Source organism: Mastigoproctus giganteus, chromosome 4, assembly GCF_048544385.1.
Source record: "Mastigoproctus giganteus isolate SK-2022 chromosome 4, ASM4854438v1, whole genome shotgun sequence".
Classification (NCBI taxonomy): domain Eukaryota; kingdom Metazoa; phylum Arthropoda; class Arachnida; order Uropygi; family Thelyphonidae; genus Mastigoproctus; species Mastigoproctus giganteus.
The window spans coordinates 80,131,408-80,155,559 of NC_143578.1; the positions used below are offsets into that span (position 1 = coordinate 80,131,408).

General features: G+C 36.5%; 1 protein-coding gene across 2 annotated transcripts in view; it reads right to left on the reverse strand.

The window, feature by feature from the left end:
- Nucleotides 1-24,152, reverse strand: part of MED20 (Mediator complex subunit 20) — a 62,417-nt gene that overhangs the window by 23,866 nt on the left and 14,399 nt on the right. For both annotated transcript variants that reach the window (XM_090371636.1, XM_090371635.1), the window contains exons 2-3: nt 11,853-11,995; nt 4,448-4,698 (exon numbers count right to left, since the gene is read on the reverse strand). In XM_090371636.1, the coding sequence (XP_090227762.1) occupies nt 4,448-4,698; nt 11,853-11,943 (342 nt within the window). In that variant the 5' untranslated portion in view covers nt 11,944-11,995. The remainder of the gene's footprint in view (nt 1-4,447; nt 4,699-11,852; nt 11,996-24,152) is intronic.

The window sequence follows — 24,152 nt, forward strand, 5'->3', positions numbered from 1 at the left end:
TCTCTTCTTTTTCTCTGAGTACAAGTCTTTGTAGCATCGAATCCCATCTTGTAAAATTGACATATCTTGATGCTACGTTCAAACATCAGATCTCCATTCATAATCGCCTCACAGGCCATGTTAATACCCCAAAAAACTTTCTCCGATTCTTCTGTTAAATTCTTTGGTGCCACGTCAGGGTTATCCACTTCAGAATTGTTTTCCTCTTCTTCATATGCAGTTTGCTTATCAATTTCAAGGAGAGTTGGTCATCTAAGTCATTTATCTGCGAGTCAATGCAGTCACATACATTGTCAATGTCCAAAGTTTCGAATCCCAAGTCTTTTCTGAGCTTGTCTTTGGTAATTGTCTGAATTTGAGATTCAAAACCAGTGAAATCATTTTCCAAATGGGGCAAAACATGCTACCAAAGAGAATGTATGTTGTTAGCAGCAATTTCTAGCCAAGATGCAAATATATTTAAAATCGTATTTAAAGGAGTAAAAAAATAAATTATGAAATGAAAAGTTTGAAAAGCTATCAAGTCATCTTGCCAGGATGGAATTAAGAATACTAAACACTGTTGCACGTTGCCATTGGTGCATGTGAGACAATACAGTTGGCACCGCAGCATATACAAATGTACGTACACATACCTAGGCTACATATATGTAGAGTAGGTGTCTAGGCTGTTGAATGAATTTTAATATGTACAGTAAATTTGACTTAAACTTAATTGAAAACCGTGCTGTTTGAAGCTGTGCTAAGCGACGTATTGCTGTATAGGTCTTGCCACTGAAATCCTTGGAAATTAGGTGGTGGAGCCTGCCAGTCTTAAATAATCTACTGGGTGCCTGACCTGCCTCCTCGTGGTAAAGTGTGGGCAATGGTGGGTCCCAATAGGGGCCCAATGGCTAAATGGTCAGAAAAACAACAGAACATAATACTACACGACAAGCCACACCCCCACACACTTTTTAAATCTCTGGCCTCTACAAAGTTCCGTGTCACTTACAAAGAGTACAATGCGGGGATGAGGGGAACCCCCGATGCCATCAGACAACTAATACACTTTACACTTTATGTTTATCCATCTGTTGTGTCAGTCTTGGGGTATTAACCACACCATACTATTCAGCTTTTGCTAAAGTGTTCATTCATTCATTCCAATTTGTATCTATGGCACTGGCACCTGGTTTTGGAATACTAAGAAGATTGCTATCAAAAAGAAACTTTCCTCCATCCAAAGACGTATGCTCTTAATGATGAGGAGTCATTTCTGTTGCACTGTCTCGACAGCTGCACTACAGGTTTTAAATGGTTGCTTATCAAGGTTTTTGCTATTATCTTAGACGTACTACGTCCATTGACTTTTTAGACAACTCTTAAAATCCACAGCGATCCTAAAACCAAAAAGACTCTGCTGGAACCCTAGTCTAACTCTGGCAAGATTAGTGGTCTTTTTTCAAGAGTATGTTTGCAAGGAAGTTTATTCAATCAAAAAAAATGGTTCTTTACAAGTCTCCATATTCTTTTTTTTTTTCCCTAACTGGCCATGGTTCCCTTTGCACTAAACTTTCTATGTTTAATCTATCTGATTCTTCCCTCTGTAACTGTGGCAGCCCAGAAGACTGGCAGCATGTTCTTTTCACCTGTCTATATTACTTGGATCTTCATCAGCCTCTGTCTGCTGTGTGTGTCAACTATTTTCTCCAGTCAATGAATCATCTCTCTTGAACTCCAAAGAAAAATTTAACCTTCTACAAGATTTTGCACATAAAGCCTTCACCAGATATGGACAACTCATCTCTAGTGCTTTAGTTGGTAGAGCTACTCCTGTTCCAGCTTCACCTTCAGTTCAGGCCATCAATTCCATCATCTCTATTTCATGATACCACTGTCTTTAGCTCAAATAACTGTCTTCACCACCACAAAATCAAACTTGTTGATGCTGAATAATCACTGTGTTTTCTTGTCTTTATCTCCTGCTGGCCTTGGGTGGTCCTGAGGTGGGATCATCTGCTGTCACGGGTTATCCTGTGTGGAATCTTAATCTTTTTTTCCCTTTTAATTCTAGTCTTTTCCTTTCACCCTTTTTTTTTTTTCACTACTTTTTTTTTTCTTCCTCCTCCTTTTTCTGTTATTCTTTTCTGTATTGTTTGTCCTTGCTGGTATCAGCAAGGATGAACACAATAGAAGTGTGGGATTTTTTCTCCCTGATTTTTTTGGTAGTTTTCTATAAATTCTTTATTTTTTTATTATTTAATTTTATTTTTAAATTTCTTTAATTTTTATAATTTTTATTACTTTTTTTATTTTATTTGCTAATTTTTTGAATGGTTAGCCATTTGGTATGTGACACTCAAGGTTTGCTGCAGTATGTGCATGGTTCTTGCCCACCTCCTCATCGCATAGACACACAAGGATGCACCTTCCAGGTGCTAGTTGTTTCCTGGTGGTAAAGTGGCTAGAAACAACTAAACAAACATGCATAACACAAACAATGCACTACATACATTTCTGGCCTTTTTGCAGAGTTTCTATATCATCACAGTGTACCACAGCAGAGTGGAACTAGAGTTTGGGAGCTGCCCTACATAAGGTACTATACATGTCTGCAAAGAGCTATACTGTTAAAGAGAACCAACTCTAATATCTCCTGACACACATCACCAATATCAACTGAGAAGCTCAATTACTACAGGTAAATAAATAATCAAAAATAGCCTAATCAACTGCAAAAAAAAAAAAAAAAGAAAAAAAAACTCAATTTCCCCACAAGTAAGCACTTCTCTGAGATGCCCTGTCATTTCAAACAAATTTGGAGGAAATGGAACATTGCATATATTTGAATTGTTTGTCATTAAAGTCCTTATCTGATTTTCAGTTACTTTATAGTACACTGAAATGAACCACAAAATGCACTGAAAAACATCTGAAAATTCCTAAAAATACACTGCTTGTCACTGAAACTGTCCCACCTAGAAAGAATGGATGCACTTATCTGAAAATTTCATGCATAACTGATTAGCATGTCAAGCTGATCAGCACAGCAGAACACCTAAAATTCTGATAATAACCTGCCTATTATCAGAATCTAGGAATCTAAGATGCTATAAAAATGTGTGTAAACATTAGCAGCCAAATAGTAGTGAGCAAACAATAGTCCAAGGGTGCATCTAAAATATGCAGAGACATTATACTAAAGATGATAGTTTTCAAAATGTCTGCTCAGAGATAATGGCATTTTGATGTAATATAAGGCTGATGGACTTTAAAATAAATCACTTTGTTGGGTTGTCAGATCAACACAGTAAACAGTCATTTGTGGGTCATGATGCCCAAATGGTTTAATACTGTTTGACAATGCTAGGTTCAGGAAAGTGCTTGAACAAATCACAAAAGCTTGGAGGCAGCAGAAGAATCAGAACAGAAGGAGCAATGGACCCATTAACTAGTAACTGGTATTATCTTTCACATTTTCCAATTTCCAAGAAGATTGTGAATGGTGTAGACAGCCAAGGATGGCTGTCTGGATCCGTGAACAGGATTAACCGACAACATGAGAAGTGAGCTACATTCAGGCTGTTACATTATTAAGTTACTTCTTCTGCCTCTTGCACCATTCCATCATCATCAGCATCTGTGACGGTCAAACACACACACAGAGAGAGACCCGTTTGGATTAATATCACTTGTCACTTTTCCATACATTAGTCTGGAGACATACCAAGGACAGAGATAATCCAATCTGTATCGGGGAGTGGCATACCAGGCCAACATCCAGAATCATGGTGTGGGAAGACATTCATTACAATAGCCATTCACCTCTGGTCATTTTTGATGGCATGTTCTACATTCCATTAAAAAAAAAAACTATTTTCCAGCAGAACAATGCCCATCCTCACATGGTTCTTGTATCCTGGTAGTGCCTATGTGATGTGAACATGTTTCCTTGGTCTACATGTTCAAGAGATGTCTGTTATTGAACACAAATGAGATAATGATGGGATGTTCACTGACTTCCACCTCTCGGTCCTGTACCACTGTTGCCCAACTCATAGCACAAGTACAAAGAGCATGAATCAAGGTCCACCAAAATGACATTTACTACCTTTCTAACTCCCTATTGCAATGTTTGGCCTCTTGTAGTCTTCTACTCGGTACTTGTAGTTCATGGAGGCCATTTTTCATATTGATGTGCATTGCATTTTTGTAATGCAAATCATGCAGAACTGATACAAAATTGATCATTTCTTGTCTGTCTCCTAATGACTTGAACCCAATCCTTTAAGGCGGGGCAATTTTTAATGACAAGGAAATCTCAAGGTTGCTTTATAAAGGGCCTTTTTTTTGACTGAAAAAAAAGAAAAAAAATTGTCATAAACACATCATTATAAATAATTCTTAAAAACATGAAATTAAACAATATATCAGTAACAAGCCAAATTAAGTAAAATTGCCTTACTTCAACAAGTATTCCTCTAAAACTGGGGCCCATACATACACTTCCTACTTTAACCAAAAAATCAGCTACCTCATATCGAGGACCTTTCGATTCAATTTTTGTAGACTTTTTGGAAGTATAAATTCCAACCATCTTTAGCATCAGCATATCAAATTGAGTATCTGCCATTAGACAAATGCCGGTGTCTAAAAGAGCAAAGCATGTGGCAGGATGTTCACTATCATGTATGATGTTCACTGATCTACTAGGATCTATAAAGGCAAAAATTATAAGTATATGAAAACCCTAAAATATGTATAATAAGGGAATACTTAAAATGAATAATGCTACATGTCTATTTAAATTTGTTTTTACATTTTTTTTTGTCTGTTATAAACTGCTAAAATTCTTTTCGGTATATGATATAATATAATTTTGATCACCATTAAAATCACCATCTTTAACACTTCAGCAACTATTACAGTAATGTGTCAACATGTAATAACATTAGCAGAACAATATGATGCAAGAAAGCAAGCTTATACAGCCTGTCAAGAAAAAAAAAAAAAAAAAACACTTCCCATATCACCGATTTATTTGCTCCAAAAGTTTATCCAGTTCTTCCTTGAATTTATTTAAACTATCAACTTCCACTATGACAGATGGAAGTTTGTTCCAGCAATCAACTACCTGCTAGCTAAAGGCAAATTTCTGCACATCTATTCTACAATTGTCTTTCGTTAATTTGAATTTATGCCCCCTCAGGTTCATAATCTGAGCAAGAGGAAGAATTCGATCAGAATTGAGCCTGCTCAACCCATTCAACGCCTTATATACCTCAATCAGATCATCTTGCATGTGCCTAGCCTCCAGATGCTGCAATTTGCAGAACTTAAAGCTTTTCTTGGTAAGAGCACCCCTTCATTTCCATCACCAATCTGGTTGCCCTTCTCTGCACTCACTCAAGCAATTCTACATCCTTCCTAAAATGAGGCCTTCAGACCTGTATGCAGTACTCAAAGCGTGGCCTGATCATTGCCTGATGCCAGTGTTTCCCAAACTGGGGGTCCGCAAAACATTCAGAAAGAGTATCAGGTAATACGTGTGTGTGTGTGTGTGTGTGTGTGTGTGTAAAATAGATAAAGGTTTGTAAAATAAAGTGTCTGTGAAAATGGAAATGAAAAGTACACACGGTGCCTGAACTAAGAGAAGTTTAAGGGATAGTCGAAAATGGAAGTGAAGTAGTGGTTAAACAAGTGAAAGAATTTGAAAAACCTAGTACAAAAATGAACTGGGACTGAGGAAGCAAACAAAAAAATAAATAAATAAAAATGAAAAATAATAAATATGTAATAACACTATATTCAGATATGGGAGGGCAATTTTAGCAAGAGATAGAATCGGGGGATGGCAAATATGCAAAATTTGAATATAGTAGATGACAATATGATACATAGTCAGGAAATTCATCAGGGGACTACTCCTGACCATGTATCAGGCACTGTTTCCAAACTTGTCAGTAGTATTAGAAAAAGGGGAAAAACAAATATGCAGCTTTTATCATAATACTAGTAGACAAGGTAGTCCCTATGCAGTGTAAAAACAAAGTAAATAATGTAAATTAAAATAAATACAAATTTACAAAAGTGTAATGTGAAATTTAATACAAATGTGAAGTGCAGAAGGGGTGAAAGGTAATTAAATTAACGTGGTTGAAAATAAAAATTCAAATATAAAGCAGAGAAATTTGATTGAAAAAGTGTGGACAAGCAAATGGTATAGGGAAGGGTAAAATTCTTGGGGAGGAGAAGGGAAGAAAAAGATGGTCAAAAGAAGGCGAAAATAGCAATAGGATTGAGGATAGAGCGTTCATATCACCCTCGTATTACACTAATAGTGAATAGGAAAAAAATAGAAAAAGACAGTATAAAGTGTAGAAAAAGTCATTAAAAATACTGAACTTACTGGGTTATAAGGCCCAACCTTAAAGAAAGGGTTCTGGTATAAGCAAGCGTTAGTAAAAAATGGGTGTTAATACCATAGGCTTGTAGAGAGGAAGGGAAATTGAAACCAAGTGGGTTTTTGGCTTTGAATGGCTTGAGAAAACTCAGTGCTGATCAGATTCTTCCTCTTGGTCTGATTGCACATGAGGGGAGCATAAATTCGAATTAAAGAAGGCTGATTGACTGATGTAACAAGCATCCATCCATTGTTCTGGAAGTGGATAGTTTGAATAAATTCAGGAAGAACTAGACAAACTACTGAAGGGGATGGATAGGTGAAATAGGAATTTTTTTATTTGTTTATTTTTTATTATTATTTTTTAATCATTTTTTGGCCAATTCTGTATAAGCTTGGTTTCTTGCATCATTTGCAGTACCCTAAATATAGTACCATACAGTTAGTACATTTTTCTGGGAGGGAATAAAAATTAATTCCAAGGTAAAGTTTCTCAATTGTAATCAAATATATATCTTAAAAAGCTTGTGAAAAAAAAAAAAGAAGAAAAAAAGTGAAATATTCACCTCTACTTTGACACGGCTTTTTTGTCTAACCATTCTCAGCTGTTCTAAAGTGATGTCACTTGGCACTTGTGGCTCATGTAGCATGTTTTTTTAATGAAAATCCCAAACACAAAGTATTAGAACCTACTACTGAACGCATGGATTGAAGGTTGAGAAGATAAAAGAAGATACTAGTTGACGCTGGATTTGAATTTCTGTAGATTGCAATTTTCAAAAATACATGTGAAGGGAGGTTGTTCCAGAAAATGGAAGTTGAAGGAATAAATGAGGAAGAAGAAAAGTTGGTTCTGTGAGTTTGAAGTTGGACAGCAAAAGGATGCTGCCCAGTTGCATCGTGTGTTCAGAGTAGTTTGGAAAAGAAAGGGGGAATTACAGAAGCCCAATTCAGAAGAATAGTGCCCACAGAAGTATCTACAGAAAATGCATGTTTTTTGCAACAGAAACAATGTTTACGAGACAGTCATTAAGTAACCTAACTGTCCACTTTTGAACGGAATGTATAAGAGAGGATATAGTGTAGCACCCCATATGTGGAAACAATATTCCACGCTGGACAGATTTCAGATTTGTACAGAGTGAGTAGCTGTTTAGAAGAAAAGTAATGCAAAGAGCGAAAGAGAAAACCCATATTTTCAGATGCAGAAGAAGCAATATTAGCAATGTGCTTATGCCGAGAGAGAGATTACAAGTCAGGATAATCCCTAATAGGGATATGCGAATATCTCTATAGCAAACAAGTCTAGAAATCTGACTTGTCATCGAAGACAAGCATAGAAGCAGAAGAATCATTTTTGCGAGATAAGACAGGATTGAGTTTCAGAAGGATTGAAATTAACTAAATTATTTTTTCTTCACAGGAGATCAGCATTTAAGACATTAGTAGTAGATATTCGAAAAGTTGAAGCTGTTCTGCCAGGCAAGTTTTCTCAAACTGGAAAGTGGTGGTAGTAAATGGGAAATGGTGCAAAAAAGCAAAATATATAGCGTCATCCAAAAAAAAAAAAAAAAACACAGTTCTCCCATCCATAATCTCCACGAACTTATCTAGTTCTTCCTTGAATTTATTCAAACCATCCACTTCCACAACAGATGGAAGCCTGTTCCAAGAATCAAATGCCAAGTGGCTGAAGGCAAACACCCACACATCTATCCTGCAACCATCCTTCCTCAACTTGAATTTATGCCTCCTCATGTGTGTAGTGTCAGCAAGTGGAAGAATGCCATTAACATTCAGCTTAAACAATCCATTCAAAGCTTTAAATACCTCAATTAGATCTCCCAGTAGGTGCTTACTCTCAAGACACTTGTAATTTGCAGAACTGAAGCCTTTCTAGGTAAGAGCACCCTTTTTTGTTCCCATCACCAATCTGGTTGATCTTCTTAGCACCCGTTCCAACAGATCTACATCATTGCTAAAGTGAAGAACGACGCCTCCAGACCTGTATACAGTAATCAAGATGCAACCTAACCATGGTCTTATACAAAGGGATAATTACCTCCTTATGCTTGTTAGCAAAAGTTTCTGTACATCGTTGAAAAAAATCTCGTGAGCTGTCCTGGCAGCATGTCTGCACTGCTCAGAGAATTTCATGCCTGACTGCACAAGTAACCCAGAGTTCTTTTTTATTCTCCACTTACCTTGACTGTAGTACCACATAGTTGATAATTTACTCTGGGTGTGGCACCTCCGTAGCCAGGTGGGCAGGAGGAAGAAGGTCTAATCAAGAAGCATGTCCTTCTTGATTAGACCGGGGTTCGAGCCAGTGACCACCAAAATACGGAGGATGCGGAAAGGTAAGGGAATGACCACCGCATATCCCCGGAGCAATATGGCCTTAGTTGCTAATGCTCTTAAAAACCAAATAACAAACAAACAAACTCTGGGGTTACCGCTACCCAATTGCAGTACCTTGCATTTATCAATGTTAAATTTCAACTGTCATTTCTCAGCCCATCAACCCAATTTTCCTAGATCCTGTTGCAGTAGATCACCAATCACCCTGATGACTGTTGTTAACCAGCCTAGCAACCTTTGTACCATCTGCATTAAGCCTGATATACCATCATCAATATCATTGATAAATACTGAAAACAACAATGGGCCCAGTACTGAACCCTGGGGTACTCTACTAATAATATTAGTCCACAAAGAGCAGTGCTCATTGATAGCTACTCTGTCTTCTTCTGCTTAACCATCCCTTTATCCATAGAAATATCTTGCCCTTAATGCCACATTGATCCTGTTTGTACAGGAGTCTTATGTGCAACAGTATCAAAAGCCTTTCTGAAATCCAAGTATATGATGTCAAAATTATTTTTGCATCCAGTTCCTTGGTCACTCCATCATAGTAACCTAACATATTGGTTATATAAGGCTGCCCCTTAACAAATCCATACTGTGATTGCAGTATAATTGCATTCCAGTCTAGATGGTTCTGCATTAGCTCTTTAGTGATTCTATTATTTTCCCTGGATTCAGTGATTCCATTATTTTCCCTGGAATAGACGTTAAACTAACAGGTCTATAATTACACACGCACCTTTTGATCCCCCCCTTTATGAATTGGGATATATTCGCACATCTCCAGTCCACAGCTACCTCCCCTGAATACAAGGATGCTCTCATAATATATATTTTCTCATAATATATAAATATAAATACATAATATATAAATATTTTCTCATAATATATAAATATTTTCTCATAATATATAATATAATTGGGTAGATTCCATCCACTCCAGGTGCCTTTTTTATATCCATCTTCAACAATTTCTCCTCCACTTTCTTGTCAGTTATCACAAAGTCATTTAGCTCCTCGTCAGAGTTTGATAAACTGCTAGCATCCCCTTCTCTAAAGAATTCCTCATGTGTGAACATAAATGTAAAATAGCCATTCACTTTGTCCGCAACCTGAGCAGGGTTGCGGACAAAGATGTCGCCATAGACATCATGTGGCCCAATGTGATTCAACTCCTTCCTTCTACTGTAATATAAGCAAAGAAGTTTTTGCTGTTTTTCTTTGCATTTTCTGCCAGACACCTCTCATAATCTGCCTTAGTTAGTCTAACCTCCCTTGTGATTTGATTATAGACTAATTTATATCTACCATAGCCTTCTGAATCGCCTGATAATTTATATGCATCCCTTGCACTTTTCTTCTCTGCCACTTCATCATCATCTGACATCCATTTAGATCTAAGCCTTGAACAGTATTTCTTCGTTGGTATGGAAAGCCCAGTAGGTGCTTTAATTACTTCCCTAAATAGTTGGCAATCCATAAGATTTAGAAGACCTTTATGTCAAACATGATCACAAGTCTTTGAAATATCAAGAGCAACTGCTTGAGTTTCACAAGCAGTTGCTAAAGCTGCTATAAACAAACTTTATAGCAGCTTTAGTAACTCTATTCTGCTCACTATTTAGGTATCCATTAATTTGCTCGTAGATATGATATTTTTTGTCAGGTGTCAAAAGAGGAAGATGGAGTTGAAAAAACATTTCACTCCAAAAGATGTAGCCTTGAGAGGATCCTCACTCAAGGTAGCCAAGACATTGTCAACAGAATCAATTTCTCTGAAAGCAGACTTCAGGAGCGGTGTCAAAATTAGGATCACTTTGTGAGGCTTCAGTAGCAACAAGGGCTAAATCAGTGAACGGAGGAAATTCCTCCAAGAACAAAAATGGTTTTCCATTAACCATAGTTACAATAAAAAAAAAAAACTTATAATAAAATGCTAGATAAAATTATATTAGATATGAGAATGAAATCAGTCAGTAGACAACAATAAAGTACAGTAAAACTCAGTTATAAAGTGATCTGAGGGATCCAAGAATATTGTTCATTATTACCGTTATTCGTTATATCTGTTATTGTAGCTCTATGTTACTTTTTACTGTTACTCACTACATTTATCACAACACAATAGGTGTACCCTCCAAACATGATTGCAGTTGGAACACCCAATCTGGATGTTCTCCCACTGCTTATGCTGACACCATGCTTACCCTTTTGGGTGGCAATGCATAGGTTGCTGATACTGGCTGCAGCTGGTCTGGCCAGTGTAGCATATTCTTTAGAACTGATTGTCCAATAGCTACAACCTTCCCTCACATAGGCACTCTAACCCTATGCCTTTAATCTCCTCAAAACACAACAGAATGTTTGGTTTTGCAGGGATGCTCCTTCTGTTCCCTGTTCTTCCAATTCTTGGTGTAAGCCTTCATATCAACCATTTCCTTCACCTTCATCTATTATCCAAAACAAACCAACTCCAGCACTCTCGTCCATCAAAAACTTTTTTTTTTTGATCCCTTCCTGGTAAGCTCAGGCAATACCAAGGTTCATCCCACCAGATCATCTAATCCCTACTACTTGGCCTAGCTTCCTGTGTCCCTAGGCTGAGAGACCAGATGAACAACATAACCCTACATTATGATACACAAACCACATATCACTTACACTATATGGCCTTTACAGAGTACTGTATTCAACACAATAGAACTGACTGTGGAGTTCTAGGAATCACTGGTGCCACTTGCCCCTAAAACTATGTACATTATAAGAGTATCTTATTAAAATTTTGCTGCGATTGTATGGATTCTTTGATCCCATTTAAATAAGTGGGCATATTTTAGTCCCTAAACCTATAACCTTGTTAACAAGTTTTTACTGCTTCTTGTGTCAAGACTTAAAATGATCCTTAAACTATTCTAATTGAATGTCATTAAAGATTTCTAGCAATAACCAACACAAATGTTAAATAAACCTTTAATATTACAGCCATAAAAATAAAATATAAAGTTGATAAAATAAATTAAGAACATAAAAATGATATGTCCCAATGCTCAAGACTTTTTTTTAAATTATTATTGAAGCTAACAATATTAAGTCAACTCACTGACATGAGGTGCCGAATAATATGTTTCACAATCAACACAGAATGTTCCTGCTTTCGCAGCTCCTAAAGTTTCTAGCCTTTTCTGCAGCATCTCAGCAGCTTGTTGACCACTTTTTCCTTCAGGAATATTGAATGGATGAATACTATAAGAAAGCAGTCTGAGTTTAAATTTCAGTAATGTACAATCATGATTTTATGAATACAGTCTATGAGGTTTTCAATATAATAAGAAAAAACAAATGCATTTATTTTTAATATCATTATGGACAGGGCTAGCACAAGGGTATTTAGTACCAAAGAGGCAAGCCCTTAGATGTGCACTCCTAATGCATTTTGATAAGCTAATAGGAATTACATTACTATATTGTTTCTGTAACTATAAAAAAAAAAAAAATTATATATATAAATAGTTTATATTTTCATTTTGCAAGTTCTTAACTTCATTTATGCAAATAACCAATTTATTATATTACAATAACTTAAAGAAGAAATGTCAGAAAAATGTCATTTTTTCTGACTTCAGCTAAGGCAGATAAAATGCAAATGTGGTAAGTTACTTTTAAAACCAACTAAGTTAATTAAAAAAAAAAAAAAGTAACTGAATTACTTTCAAGTGAGTTTTTTTTGTTTTTTATACCCAGATCCTTGACACGATGCAAGGATCTGGGTATATTCTTACCATGTGTACGCCATATACAAAAATTTCATTACTTTATACAGCATATCCACTTTTTCTTACTATTGAATACGTCATGAATTGTCAAACTAATAGAGTAAGCTTATCTGCGAAAAGATCTAACCCTCTCAAACACTTCCTAGTTCATTTCACAAATATAAATATACGTGATCTCAATTCCAAACTCAACGATGTCCATTATCACTTTCAGTCTGCCAAACCCCATGTACGTTTTTCTGACAGAATCTCAGTTATTGGTTGATTGAACTACTGCTCATCTCAGTTGCCCAAATTATTCACTGTATGATTCTTTTGGCCTCAAAGGTGGTACTTGTGCCTATATCAGTTCTGATATTCCCTGTCAGATACTTAGCAATTTGGAATCTCCTCTTTTCGATCTTCTCTGGCTTAAAATCTCTCTACCTCATTCTGTCAAATTCATCTGTTGTCTCTACCGTTCTCCCAACTACACTAATCACTTGGAGCTCTTTGACTTCCTCTTTGCAACTTGACTTTTTCCAGTCCAACTTTCCTGTGAGGTAATTTTCTTTGGTGATTTTAATGTTCACAACTCCAGCTGGCTTCCGTTTTCTAGTCACACCGACCCAACTGGTTGAGATGCTGAGGCTTTTGCAATTACTAATGACCTTGCACAGACTGTTCATTTACCTACAAGAATACCAGACAATCCTAACCACACAGCCAACACTCGATCTTTTTCTCACAAACAACCCTTCTAAGTACACGGTTGAAGTGAGTGGTCTTTTAGGCACCTCAGATCATAATTCGGCGATTGTCTCTTCTCCAATAGAGCCTTTATCTCATGGCTATTCCCAACCTTGTATTGTTTGGCATTACAACAATACAAAATGGGATGATTTCTTTTCTTCTTTTCCTTGGTCACATTACTGTTTCAAAACGTCTAATGTCAACGTTTGATCAGATCGTGTCAGTGAAATTATATCTTAGCAATAAATCAGCTCATACACCAACTATAAGAATAAGTATTTTACTGTAACTAAAATATTTACAAATTAAAAATAAAATAAAATAAATATTTAAAAAAACTGCTATTATATTAAATTATGTACATGTGAAAAACATTAAAACTGTGATGAAATCCTGCGATAAAATACACTAAAATAAACCGGATTAAAAGCGATAAAAATCTGGAGCTTTCAGAAGCATCGGCTTTCTTCCTCAGCAGTAACAAAACTTCCTGCAGCACATCCATATATAACAGGCTCACGGTACTTATACACGTCGTGCAGTCGGCGCATGGTCTGAACTGGAAGCGGAAACAGCTCGGGAACGTGTCAAGCAGAACCGTTCATCCATACGATGATAGTTTCAAACAGAGGATGCATACGCATACCTCTGTCTCTATTCATAATATTGTGGTTGGATGAACAGATTCGTAGGCTCTCGAGCCATTTACGGTTCCAGAACCCATGCGCTCAATCCACAATAACCACATCCTCTGGGGAGATTTCATGCTGCTTCTTCCAAAAATGTTGGGCCACAGCAGGATTATTGTAATCAGCGGTTTTTATAGCATTTGCATGTGCTCCCCCAGAAAATCCTTGAGCCGTCGTTTTGTCTCGCCCACATAACATTCCCCACAATCAGGGCATTTTATCCTGTATACTACTCCACTACTCAGGTTCTTTGCTATTGAGTCTTTTACCAGAGACAATACTATGTGCAACCTCCACCCGGGAAGCTGCACACAGCGTGTTTTATAACCCCGCAAAACTAGCAAGATGCTCAGTAAAGCCCGGATACTCTAGCAAGATGCTCACTAAGGGCGAGACAAAACGACAACTCAAGGATCGTCTGGGGGAGCATGCAAATGCTATAAAAACCGCTGATTACAATAAGTCTGGTGTGGCTGAACATTTTTGAGAGAAGCAGCATCAAATCTCCCCAGAGGATGCAGTTATTGTGGATTGAGCGCATGGGTTCTAGAACTGTAAATGGCTCGAGAGCCTACGAATCTGTTCATCCAACCACAATATTATGAATATGGACAGAGGTATGCGTATGCATCCTCTGTTTGAAACTATCATCCTAAGTACGGATGAACGGTTTTGCTTAACACGTTCCTGAGCTGTTTCCGCTTTCAGTTCAGACCATGCGCCGACTGCACCACATGTATAAGTACCGTGAGCCTGTTATATATGGACGTGCTGCAGGAAGTTTCATTACTGCTGAGGAAGGAAGCCGATGCTTCCGAAAGCTCCAGATTTTTATCGATTATCGCTTTTAATCCAGTTTATTTTAATGTATTTTATCGGAGGATTTCATCACAGTTTTAATGTTTTTCACATGTACATAATTTAATTTAATAGCAATTTTTGTAAATATTTATTTTATTTTTAATTTGTAAATATTTTAGTTACAGTAAAATACTTATTCTTATGGTTGGTGTATGAGCTGATTTATTGCTAAAATATGAATTTGCCCAACCTCAGAGGCCTTTTTCAGGATATCAGTGAAATTATTCTTGCAGGAATGGAATCCTTTATCCCACACTCCACTTTAAAATCTCGTCCTTTATCTAAACCTTGGTTTTCCAATAAATGTGCTAAGGCTGTTCAAGAAAAGAACGTTGCATATCGTAACTGGCTTGTTTCCAATTCTTCGGTTTCATTTTCTGCCTACACCAAAGCTTGCAACAATTGTAAAGCAGTTATTAACCGGTCCAAACTAGATTTTGAACAGGCGAAGAGTAGAAAATTTGCTTCTTGCCCTAATGGTAGCCGAGCATTCTGGTCTACTGCCAAAGCTATTGGCTGCAACTTTTGCCCATCTCTGCTCCCACCTCTGTCAAAACCAGATGGTTCTGTTGTCACTTCAGGAAGAGGATAAAGCTGACCTGCTAGAATCCCATTTTGCTTCCACTCATTTATTAATGATCTTGGTAAAACACCTCCCACCATTCCCAACACACTCCATTCAATGCCTCCTATGATCTTCTGTCAAAAGGATGTCAGAAGGATTTTGACGAATCTTGATGCTAAGAAAGCTCCAGGTCCTGATGGTATTTCTCCACTTGTTCTCAAAACCTGTGCTCCTGAACTTACTCCTGTTCTTTGCCACCTTTTTTTTTTACTTTCTTATTCCAAAGGTATTTTTCCTTTCGCTTGGAAATTTGCTCTTATCCAGCCAGTTTCTAAAAGGGTTGACATACTTCCTATATAATTATCATCCCATTGCAATTACTTCTACTCTTTCTAAAGTAATGGAGAAATCAATTAACAACCAACTCTTAAACTACCTAGAAACCTTCCGTCTGATCAACGATCGCCAGTATGGATTCCATCAGTGTCGATCCACCGGTGATATTCTGGCTTATGTTACCCATTTATGGAAAAATTCAATGGACAAGTTTGGTGAAACACAAGCAGTTGCTCTTGACATCTCGAAGGCTTTTGATCGTGTTTGGCATAAAGGTCTTCTAAATAAGCTTCCATCTTATGGTTTGCCAACTGTTTTTTGTAATTGGTTATCCAGTTTTCTCTCTGATCGCTCACTGTCTTCAACTTCTCTACTAATACTGGTGTCTCCCAAGGTTCAGTTCTTTCCCCCACTCTTTTACTCTTGTATATTAATGACCTTCTTCCATTGACTGGAAATCCTATCCATAGTTTTGCTGATGATAGCACACTGCATTCAATGTTATTGCTATTCACGATATTACATTAATACACTAACCGTTGAGTTAAAATAATTTAATACTGTATATATACCAACAATACAGAGTATACTGTAACATAATCTATTTACAATAACTGATTGTGAATAAAGCCTGAAAATAAAATAAAATATATATGGTTAAAAGTGTTAAAACTACAATTGTAGCTTTCGGGGGCGTCCGCCTACTTTTTCAACAAGAAATAATGCTTACGCAGCACATCCTTAAGTATCAGGTTCACGGCACATGTGGTTGATCAGACGCATGAACAAAAGTTCTCATCTTTTGAGAGGACTATAGCCTCAAAAACGGGGTGAAGCTGCACACCCCTATCCCTATTCATAGCATTGTTATCGGATGAGCAAATCCACAAGCTTTCGAGCCACTTGCAGTCACAGAACCTATGCACCCGATCAAGGATGACAGCATTTTCTGGGGAGACCTGGTGCTGTCTTTCCAAAAAATGTTCAGCAACAGCAGACTTATCAAACTCTGCGGTCTGTATGGCACTCGTGTGTTCCCCCAGACGATCCTTAAGCCGCCGTCCATATCCCCCACATAACATTCCCCATAATCCGGGCATTTAATCTTGTATATAACCCCACTACTAGAGTCCCTTAATATGGGGTCCTTAACTTGCAACACTACTGTGTGCAACCTCCGACCCGGAAGCTTCACACAGCATGCTTGATAACCCTGAAATACCCTTGCAATGAGTTCTGTAAGGCCCGTATAGTAGGGAATGTAAGCTGTGATAACCGGAACAGCCAATTCTCTATGGATAGACTTCACTCCTCTACTATATTTATCCACGATCCTCTGGGGGTAACCGCTTTTCATAAGATCCGCTGCAATTTGTGAAATTTCTTTCTCTCTCTCCTCAGTGGTACTACAGTGGGTCCTAATCCTATCAAATAGTGCCTTAGCAACACTATTCTTATGTTGCCTAGTCTGTGCCGACATGTAGTGGGTGTACTGGCTCCGGCACATTGGTTTCTTATAGATTGTGGTTTTAAACCTGGAGCCATCTCTGTATACCATTACATCCAGGAATGGGAGGGTACCACCTGCTTCTGCCTTTGAGGTAAACTGTATAAACGGAGAAAAAAAAAACTGTTGAGAAGACTAAGCACATCTTCCTCTCTCCCCTTTTGAACAATAGTGAATGTGTCATCCATGTATCTTTTCCACTTGCGCATAGGGAACTCCAATCCTTCAAAAATCCTGTTCTCTAATTCCTCCATGGCTAGATTCACCACAATAGTGCTAAAAGGAGAACCCATAGCTGTGCTGTGAACCTCCTTGAACATCACCCCTTGAAATAACATAGTAGATTTGAAGATATTTGTTGTGGTATAGAATTGTGTCTCTTGACACAATTCTGTACCACAACAAATATCTTCAATGTTTAAATGAGACCTGGCACTTAAAGTGTTATCTTTCTGTAGGGCCATTTTAACACATTGAACCCCATGTGTTATAGGAATACATGTAAACAATGACACTACATCCTTAATGACAATACTTAAGGATGTGCTGTGTAAGCATTATTTCTTGTTGAGAAAGGAGGAGGATGGCCCCGAAAGCTACAATTGTACAGTTTTAATAGTTTTAACCTTATATATTTTATTGTATTTTATAATTGTACAGTTTTAACAGTTTAACGCTTTTAACCTTATATATTTTATTTTATTTTCAGGCTTTATTCACAATCAGTTATTGTAAATAGATTATGTTACAGTATCCTCTGTATTGTTGGTTTATATACAGTATTAAATTATTTTAACTGAACGGTTGGTGTATTAATGTAATATCGTGAATATGAACTTTCCCAATCTCAGAGGCCTTTTTTGAAGTATGGTTAACATTTATGGCCATTCTATATTGCAGCATATCCGGCAGTTCCAATAGTATAGTATAGGAGAGACAAAGCAAAAGCAACACCTAAGATTTGCATATCGTTGCAGGACGCATGGACTTATACCCCGGGGTTTCAGGATTAAAGCACCGTCAAGGACATTCGGATGGCGAGGGTTATTGCATGGTATCAGAAGAAGGTTTTGGATGTTTGGATACAGAAGTTGCATGACAATTTGAGGTGTAGTAGGAGATTTATTGGTATATCTTTAGGTAATATTAGTAGTAGATTATCCCCTGCTCACTTATTATTAGTTAGGAGGTTAGTTTTGGATAGAGTTAATAGGATCGCTTATACCTATAGGCAGAGACATTAGTAAGTTTAATAGATTATCAGAAGAACAGGCAGTTATATGCAGGGATAGTGGTACTAACTTTGTACATAAAACCTTTAACAAGAGGTTTTATGTACAAAAGCACAAGAGGGAGTTCTGGATTTACCCTCCAAACTACCGGTTGCTGAGATAGCCATGGGCATAGAAAGGGCAATTAGTAAATTACCGGAGTCTATAGCCAATAAAATTCATAAAAAGACTTCTGCCATTCTATGCCAGGCAAAAACGGTGGCTCCTAACCTTAATATTAATCAGAGAAGAGCATTGAATGAGCTTAAACGAGATGATGAAATTGTAGTGTTACCAGTGAATAATGGTAGTTCAACAGTAGTATTAAGAAAAGAAGATTATCATAAGAAAGCGTTAGATTTGTTACAAGATAGTGCCACATATAAGATCATTCAGAGGAATCCATTAGCTGGTCTAGAACGGCGTGTCAACAAGATTTTGCAACTCTGGTTGAAGACAGGGAAGATCTCTAAGGAAATGTTTTGGTCTATGCAACGGGGTATCAGCTTCCCAGGTTTTATGAGCTACCAAAAACACATAAAGTAGGGGTCCCCTTATGACCCATTGTTTCTTTTATTGGTAGCCCCACCTATGCTATGTCTAGATTTTTGGCAAAGCTGATTGCCCCCATAGTGGGACGGTCTGTATTCGTTGTTAAAGATAGTAAAGAATTCGTGAGATTTGGGAAGAGTTATTTGTGAAGAAGTATTTGTGAAGAGAAATTAATGTAATATCATGAATATGAACTTTCCCAACCTCAGAGGCCTTTTTGAAGATAATGTTATTGCTAATTTGAAAAATTTTGAAAGAAATTATGAAGCTAAAATTGAGAGCATGTTGAAGTGGAAATAATTTGAAGGAATCAAAATCGAAAGTAAGAACAGTAAATTTAAGAGGCTTAAGTTCTGCAAATTGCAGTGGCTGGAGACTAGGCACCTGCGCGGTGATCTGATTGAGGTGTATAAGGCCTTGAATGGGTTCAGCACGCTGAATTCTGATGGGATCCTTCCACTTGTTCAGATTATGAACCTAAGGGGGCATAAATTCAAATTAAGAAAGGACAGATGTAGAATAGATGTGCGGAAATTTGCCTTTAGCCAGCGGGTGGTTAATTGCTGGAACAAACTTCCATCTGTCGTTGTGGAAGTTGATAGGTTGAATAAATTTAAGGAGGAACTGGACAGGCATTTGGAGGGACTGGTGTGATTTTTTTTTTTTTTTTTTTTGGCTGATGCTGCATAAGCTCATACACTTGCTTTCTTGCATCACATGCCACTACTACTACTACAAGTTATGAAATGCAACAGAGTGATTTTAAATTAAATAAATAAAATAATGATACCATTGAAAGAAATTTTAAACATATACTACTGGAAATCGTGGAATATGAAAGAACTTTCATCTCGGTGGCAAGATGGTGAAAACCAAATAAAAAATTTGTTTTCTGATAAAATATGAAATAAAAATTAATGATTTTAGAGATTTTGTCAAAGACAGTTTATCTTTAAAAATGAGTGAAATTCCCTTTTCAATTAAGAAAGCCAGAAATATCTTTGAAACCATTGCGATTAGCAACGTTGAAGCTGAGCGAGCTTTCAGCGTAATGAATAATATTGTGCGAATAAATAAATGAATAATATTGTGACAATTAAACACATTGCAGATTATGATGACCATGCATTTAAATGGAAAACCATTGCTTCAATTTGATCCGGATCATTATGTCAAATCATTCCTCTGTAATAATAGCTCAGCTATTGAGCAAAGAAGATCGAAAACAAATATTAATAAAGAAGTAAATTGCATATGGCAATTTTTAGAATAAATTTTTCTTGAATATTTGTGTAATAATTTTTTTCATGTAATCTGTGATTTTTGTGTACCTTTTCTAGAACAGTGTTTTTTTTATGTAATATTTGTTTTTATATTCCAGAATGTTTTGTGATAATTCGTTATTTGTGATATGGGAAACATTTTCATGTTATTTTTTATTTGCAATATTAAAATTTTATAATGAAAAAAAAATGTATCCATTATATTTCCCTAGTTGTAAAAAAAAGAATAAAAAGGTCACGCATCTGCCGAGTACGTAGATGGTTTTATGTGAAACATGGTTCGCGTTTCTTTTAGATATTTTGATTTGTATATATTGATTACGAAATAAAGGAGATTTTGCATTGTAAATATTTTATTGATCATTCACAAATTTCCATAATTTCTGGAAGACAATATACAATGGATTTTTGATAACTAAAGTAAGAGGTTTTTTTTTTTTTTTTTTTTTTGGCAATCGTTGGCGCAATCGGCTTCTGTGGCCATAATGCACCTCCCAAGGTTTTTGCAGTACTTTGATACGAGGCGGGATTCGAACCCGTAGGTTGCCAGGCAGGCACTTTACTCATCCAGCTAGCCCAGTCGGCCTAAAGTAAGAGGTGTATATTCCTACTACAACGTATCTAAATGTCAGGGCACCTAACAATGGAATGCTAGCTGAACAGCTGCGTATGCAAAAATCCGAGATGAAATAAGAAATTGTTGAAAAATCTTTGTGTTGTTGTAGTCATATGACAAATACTTGCAATCATACTTTCTGCAGTAGTAACTGAAGGAAGTGCAATTGTGACGTCATACTCTTCAAAAATTCCAAAAAGTTAGAACTCCAGATATCGTACTAGTCATGAAAAATGCATCACATGCTCTAATCATACTACTAGTGAGTGCTCCACACAGACTAGTGGTCTGAGCATGGGAAGCACCTCTGGCAGATGCCTTGGATGACGTCACTTCCGTGACCGATCAGATTTACTCGGTAAGTACCCATCCCCAAAAGATGTTTCACATCAAAAAGTCGGCAAAAGTGCCAGCCCATTGTTAAAATATTTACAGCTCACTACTGTGTACACATCACACATATGTAAAAATAAAGTAATACTGCACACATTTTGTACATCAATGCAAAATGTATAATCTTCATTTTCACACAATACTGTAGTGCACATTCTGAATTATATTATACTATTGTATTAGTATGATTATGTTAAATTATCAGTTTTTTTCTTTGTTCCTTTGCTTATTTTGTGAGTATCGATATAAATAACAATTTTTCTCATTCCCCTGGGGAGGGGATCACTATAAAAAGCAGTGTATACAACAAAATGCTATTATATGCAATAATATTTTTACATTTATTACCCAGTTTATCACAATTAATCATATTACAATTTCTTTGAGTCAGTATTCAAAAATAACAAAAAAGTGTTTAATGAAAAGTTTTAGAATAAGGATCATTTGACAACCATCATGGGAAATAACCTTTGTTATAGCAAACAATATGTTTTTTGACATGGTCCATTGTAAATATGTGGTATATATCAGCCAAAAATCATTTCAAAAGCAGATAATTTCTTCACAGAGATGGAAATTACTGGGGTAAATTTAAAAATGTGATCCTTTGAAGCTGCTACTTGAAATGGATGTTCCTGTTCATTCCCATTAACAAAGCCATCTATTTTCCTTAAAAAATCTAGTGTTCTTTTTTAAAACATTGAGATTTATTTCTTATTTTCTTTCATATGTCTCCAGGGATGGTTGAAAGTTCTAAGTGAACGTTCTCTTCAATTTCATTGTTCAATGAAAGTCTCCGTGTTTCAAATTTTGTTACAAGAATTAGGTGACCAAACAAAATAAGTCTTGATGAACACCAAATGTTTTCTAAACAAAACTGGATAGAACTATCTTAGCAGTGCCAATAGCTGTACAATCTTTGCAGAAGCCAACATAAACTATGGGCTAAGCAAGGATTCAGTTTGGATATAAAACCTGTAATACAGAAGATGTTTTTATCATACTGGAGCACGGGGCCATGCAAAGGTACTTGAGGCCCAGATGCAAAAGGGGTTAAGGGCCTCATTTATTTATGAACATGATCTAGCCAAGGAGGGTGTTTTTGTGTATGCTAGGTGTAGAGTGTCAAGAGATAAGGTGCCAACTCAGCATTCCGACGTGTGTGTCTATGAGAGATTGAAAAGTAGGATAGATGCCTTCAAAGGAATTAATATGTAGGATAGATGCCCTCAAAGGAATTAATATGGGGGATCATTCAGGCTCTCAGCTGCCCAACTTAATGCCAGAGCTCACTCTTGTACATCAGGCAACAGAGCAGCAATCTTCAGAGTAGAATGTGCTGATCCCACAGGAGCTAGTTATTGTTGGCGACTCTATTATCAGGGAAACGGGAAATATATTGTACAAAAAAGATAGGTGGAATAGGACTAGGGTATGTTTGCCGGGGCAAAAGTTGATGACATTGTAGAGCAGATATCATCTTTTAAGGGCGCAAAGGGTGATATTGTTGTACATGTTGGCACCAGTGCATACAACTGATAAAATATTATCGATAAATGAAAGTCAACTATTATATAATTATTGTGCAAATTTATCGATAATTTCAGATCACTTATGGATTTTTTTAAGTTTACGCTAAGTAAACAACTTTTCTCTTGCAAATGAGATTTATTAGTAATAGAAAACGTTTTACAAAAATGGTTTTTATTACTAATAAATGTTTTTTGTTTTGCCCTCTAGGGGCCTCTAGCTGTCAGTTACTCGCATTACTTACGCCCCATGAGGTGGTCTCTTTATTATCATTTATCTAATCGATTTCAGTTCTGCACTATAAGTGCATACCAGGAATGGTGCAGCCCTTCAATATTACTTAGAGGTTCTTGTAGAGGCATGTTCTCAGTTTACTGATTCTGTAAAACTTAGTCTAATCAGTAATTAATCAAAGTGCAAAAGCATAAGATTTGGCTGAAGTGCCATGAATTTAATTATTCATAATGTGGAAACATATGAAGTGTGGTTAGGGTAAGTTTTATTTTTCACTCAAAACGTTTTCTTCACACAGTATATAATTAAGTTACTTTTTTTTATATATAGGCCTAATAATGCCAAGAAAGTCAAATGTTTGGAACTATTTTACCAAATCTAGTAGTGTTGAAGCTAAGTGTAACATATGCAATGAAACATTAAAATGTGCTGGAAGTACAACAACAGAATTAGCCTTTCACACAAAGAATTTTCACCATATTGATTTGAGTGATGATGCAGAAGTAGCAACAAAAAGACAGAAAACTCTTGACTTTTACAAAACTAAATTTTCAAAGAAAGGTCTCCAAAATTGATGGTTTCAGTTTTAAACGTATTGCAAAGTGACTTTATACAAAATAGTTTCAAAAAATGAAGGGATGAATATGATAATCCTTGACCAACTTGTCTTAATACAGGCAAAAATAGTTATTTCATTTTATGAGGAAAAGAAAAAGGAATTAACTGACTTATTCAAAGAGAAAGTTAAAAATGGCAAACGATTTTCTCTCACTCTAGATGAATATATGTTTCTTCAAAATAAAAGATTTATGAACATAAATGTCCATGATGAAAATGAGCATTGGTCTTTGGGAATGATATTAATCAGAGAGGATCACTAAATAGCGCTAAATGTAAGGAGTTGGTCAATATCAGATTAAAAGACTTTGGACTTGACATGAATGAGCACATCACAGATTCTACAACCGATGGCGCATCTGTCATGGTCAATTTTGGCCAAGAAATACCCCCAGAACACCAAGAATGTATGGCACACCGCATTCATCTTGCTGTATTGG